This window comes from Pteropus vampyrus, unplaced genomic scaffold (genome assembly GCF_000151845.1).
Source record: "Pteropus vampyrus isolate Shadow unplaced genomic scaffold, Pvam_2.0 Scaffold468, whole genome shotgun sequence".
Taxonomy (NCBI): Eukaryota; Metazoa; Chordata; class Mammalia; order Chiroptera; family Pteropodidae; genus Pteropus; species Pteropus vampyrus.
Window position 1 is genome coordinate 267,184 of NW_011889249.1, and position 4,303 is coordinate 271,486.

General features: G+C 57.2%; 1 protein-coding gene across 1 annotated transcript in view; it reads left to right on the forward strand.

Annotated features, from left to right (window-relative positions):
• SNTG2 (syntrophin gamma 2) overlaps nt 1-3,518 on the forward strand; it is a 111,480-nt gene extending 107,962 nt beyond the window's left edge. The window contains exon 16 of the mRNA XM_011382227.1: nt 3,387-3,518. Coding sequence (XP_011380529.1) covers nt 3,387-3,518 — 132 coding nt within the window. The remainder of the gene's footprint in view (nt 1-3,386) is intronic.
• Nucleotides 3,519-4,303: the final 785 nt, after the last annotated feature.

Genomic DNA, 4,303 nt, shown 5'->3' on the forward strand with positions numbered 1-4,303 from the left:
TCCCCACCACAAGGATCACGTCTGTCGCCTCGGGCCGCTCTGTCCCCGTCATTCCTCAGACGGCCCCTGCACAGGTAAAGAGTCTGTCAGTCAGGGGCCGGCTCCTCACCAGATTTTCCACTGAGCCTCACACACCGAACCCCCGAGTCCCTCGTCCCATCTCGGGGACTGACGCAAGGCTTCAAAACGGCGCTGCACGATTTTCTTTCAGTGATGACAGCCGGAAGTTTGACGCGGCGCCAGCGGCGGGCCTCGCTCCCCACCAGTGACGCGGGAAGGTCCCCCGTAGGGTAGGGCCCCCAAGTTCCCGCAGCCCCCCGCCCGCACGGCCCGGCCGGTCTGGTCAGCAAGCCGAGCAGCGGAGCTGGCAGCCTCGCCCCTGCAGCGACACCGCGGGGCCGGCCGGACGTTCGCTGCCACGTCCCCAGGAGCCCAAGCCGTTTCTCTCTCCAGTCGACTTTCTCCTCAAACCTGTGGGAACAGAAACTCCCGTTCGAATGCGACACTTGCTATCGGACAAATCCTGGGGAGCGCCGCTCCGTCCTCAGTATGGCGTGTGCTGTGACTGTCCAGTCTGCTGACGGTTGGACGGACACGCGGTCTTAGAAGTCGCAGTGAGCCCTGAGTTTGCACACAACGTCGGCGTCTGCTCTCGGCCACTCGAGTGGCCACATCCTGACTGGGGACAGCTTTGCTGGCGAGGTGGCTGGAGAGTCGTCGGCCGTAGCTGCACCGAAGGCGGCGAAACGCTCACGGGTGCCCGCTCATCCCGTTTCTGGAAACAGCCGGGACGGGGCCTCACCGCGGTCCCCGGACTTCGGCGCTGCGTGGACCTCATGGCGCGAGCTCGCCGCTTTCTGTCGGGGCCTCGGCGGTTCTGCCGAGCGGCTTCGGCCTCAGTGTTTGAGATGAAAATCACGGCTGTCGCGTCCGGGCTGGTGCGTCAGTGCGCGTGGCTGTTCGTCTCCGTCGCAGGCTGTAGAGCTGCTATTGGACGAGGCTCTGGGGACTCGAAAAGCAGCTTCCAGTTTGCACACGCAGAACCAAGACCCAACACACAAGTCGCAGGGGCGTGATGGCCTTTCTGCAAAACGTCCCTCCAACAAGGTCGGTCACTGCTGCTCGGACACACAGCCGCACAGCGAATTAAGTTTGTGTTAGTCTGTGAGAACCTTGCGTATTTCCAAGAACGTCGCTTGCTTTCTCTCTCGTCCAGGGACAACCACAATGAATGACGCTGTGCACGGCTCTGGCTGTGGGTTGAGCAGGGGGTTCGTCCAGTTCAGCCCAGCTTGGCTTCCAGATTCTGTGGGGCGGGGTTTGAGTGACAAGTGTAGTGAGTCCTCGGGAAACTGCTTGAATGTCGCAAAGCTCTCACAGGACGACCCCCAGCACTTTGCACATGCTGCCTGCCAACCCTTAGGAAAAGTCAAAGCAAATCGTCGTTGATCAGGAACAAGCAGTCGGGGTGCAGCTGTGAGGCTGGGGCCTGGTCGCACAGAGCCTAACGCATGTGGGGCGAAGCGAAGGGGCCCCCTTCCCTAGGAGCCACAGAACATAGGGCAGCTCCACGCACAGGGAGCCGGGGTCACCACGTCTCCGCTTCTGTCCCTTCGGAGGGCGTCCCTCTGAGCTGAGCTCGCCCTCCCGCAGGCCCCCTCCGCTGGCAGCAGAGGTCACTTGGCTAGGGCATGAACTTCCTGCTCGTGGCCACGCAGGGGAACATCTGCTGCCCGAGGACTTGGGGTGTCCCCCTGCGTCCCAGAGCCACCCATGAAGGAGCGGCCCAGAGGAAGGCAGGCAGGTGCCGTCCCTGCGTAGGGGCCAGTGGGCTTCGATTGAAAGGAAGTTTGGGGATGTCAAGTCGTGGGTTGCGTAGTTGGGTGGCAGGAAGGACGCCTTCCCCTGGGGTGCCACCGTCCCTCGTGTGGGGGCCGTGTCCACTTTCCCCCTCCATCGGCCCCAGAATGAGAAGGCCAGATCCTGCCCCAGAGGTGCTTGAAGGGGCACACTGTGGAGCAGACCCGCCGGAGTTTGTCGTCCTTGTCCTTTGAGATGGCACCGCTTTCTTTCTGATGCCACCTCAACGGTTTGGAATAACTACGCTAGAATTTGGACAAGATGTAGCTAATAGGATGTCAATCAAACATCAGTCACCTTCAAAAGAATTTTGTTCTTCATTATTCTGGAATTTTGTCACATCAAAGTAGAAGAAAAAGCCAGAGCCGTGTGCTCAGGCTGCCCCCCCGGGGCAGGAGCGGCAGGGCGGCGAGGGTCACGCTTCACCTCCAAGACACCAAGACAGGAGGTCGCCTTTCCCGAGAGGAGCCTGGCCTTAGAACAGTTTGCTTCACTCCTTCCGGCTCATCGCGACTCGCGCATGTTGACGTGGCGTGGGCACGGCAGTGGGGGCTGCAGGAGGAAGGGTGATGTCCGTTTGCGGCTGCTTTTGCTTTTAAATAGCATTCGGGATCTTTAAAACGGGAGTGAGGGGCCCAGGAGTTTGTAATTTGGAGTATTTGTAATTTTGTTTTCTTATTGGGGCCACCACGATCTCTGAAGGAGACTCACCCCCAGGTATCATTTCTTATTTCTCCTGTCGCTATGGTGTCAGGCTAGGGACGGACTAGGTGACTCATCTGTCCCCCTGCCCCTGGCACTCTGTTCGGAGCTGTTGGGTGTTCAGACAATGGTGGTCTTTGTTACGAAGCACGTGCCCACATGTACACTCATCCGCCTACACACACACACATACCCACACATGCACTCACACTCACCCTCATGCATGGCATGTACACACACACACAGGCACAAATACTCACCCCACACATGCATGTACTCACCCCCACGTACATGCACTGCACACACACACATGCACAGATACACATGCACCCTGCGGGGTACACACTCAGGCACATGTCTGCGCATGCACATGTGGACACACGTGCACACACACCAGGGCTAAAGCACGTGATTAGTGCCACTGAATCACGATGCCTTGAGCCCTGCGGCAGCGACATCACCGCTCACTGAGTGGGCCACGCTCCCAGGAGGACCCCAATCAGGTCCCTGCCAACCAGGGCCTTGGACCCGGCATAGACCATGTCGGTTGCCAAAGAGAAGAAATAAGTGTCGAGCTCTGTTAGTGACAGGAAAACAAGGAACTGAGACTAAGTCGGACTAAGTCGCCAGGACACCAGTGCGACATGAAACCCGGTCCATTCGTGTCTGTAGCCGTGTGGGTCACACGACTCGCATCCTCATCCGGCCTCCCTGACTCCGAGCGTGTTCGCACTCAAGTACCGTTCCTGCTGTTGATAGGTGTAGACTTTGTCACACGTTTTCCTGATATTGACGCACACTCACTTCCTCTGTTTCTCTGGCAGGAACTGGAGTTTGAGGACGTGACAGCTGTCCTGCACTGTGTCCACTCCTTCTTGGCGGCCAAGGTGGCCTCGGTGGACCCCGCTTTCATAGGCAGTCAGAGCATCGCCAGGAAATACACATGCAGCAGCTAACAGCACTCCGTCGAGATATGAGAGTTATTTTCTTAAGAAATGGACCTTTTCTGCACAGTATTGCAACTTTGTATGGTTTTATAATGAGCCTACAGTTGTGATACCAATAAAATCCATCCCTTGTTTCCAGCCATGGTCGTACTTGTGACATCGGCCCCTCTGCACGCTGCGGGCACAGCTGCGGGTGAGGCCCAGCGTCCACGCACTGTACCCCACATCCCTGTCCCTCCAGGTCACGTGAGCCCCTCATCGTCCATGCCCAGATTGCCCCCAAGGTCTCTGCGGGAGGAAGGAGCTTCTCAAGGACAGTTGGTGGCGCCCCTTGTCCTCGAGGAGGCTGAGCAGAGGGCTTACTGGACAGATGAGTAGAAGAAATATGTGGGAAAGGAAATGGGCTTGAATTATTTAATCTTAATATCAAACACTTAAAAATTCTTATATAATTAAATAATGCATCACTTAAAAGTCGATGTAACGATTTTCCTAGTTCGTGGGGTTTTGTCAGCACTTCAGGCTCTCGGTGTCTCACGTGGCTTATTTATTACCTCTAAGGCCCGCTGTCAGTCTCTGCACCCAAAGCAGCTTGGCAGGCCCTCTTAAATGTCCTCTTAGGGAGGCAGACTGTAGTCGGGAAAAGTCAAGGTCAGGGACTCAGCTTCAAGGCTGTCTGTACAGGAAGAGTGTGAAGCCCTCAGGCAGTAACGCACAAGGGAGTAATTACTGCAGGGGACGCCTCCTCCAACTCCCCCTGCAGCTCCTCCTGGAGAGTGGGTGTGTGACATAAC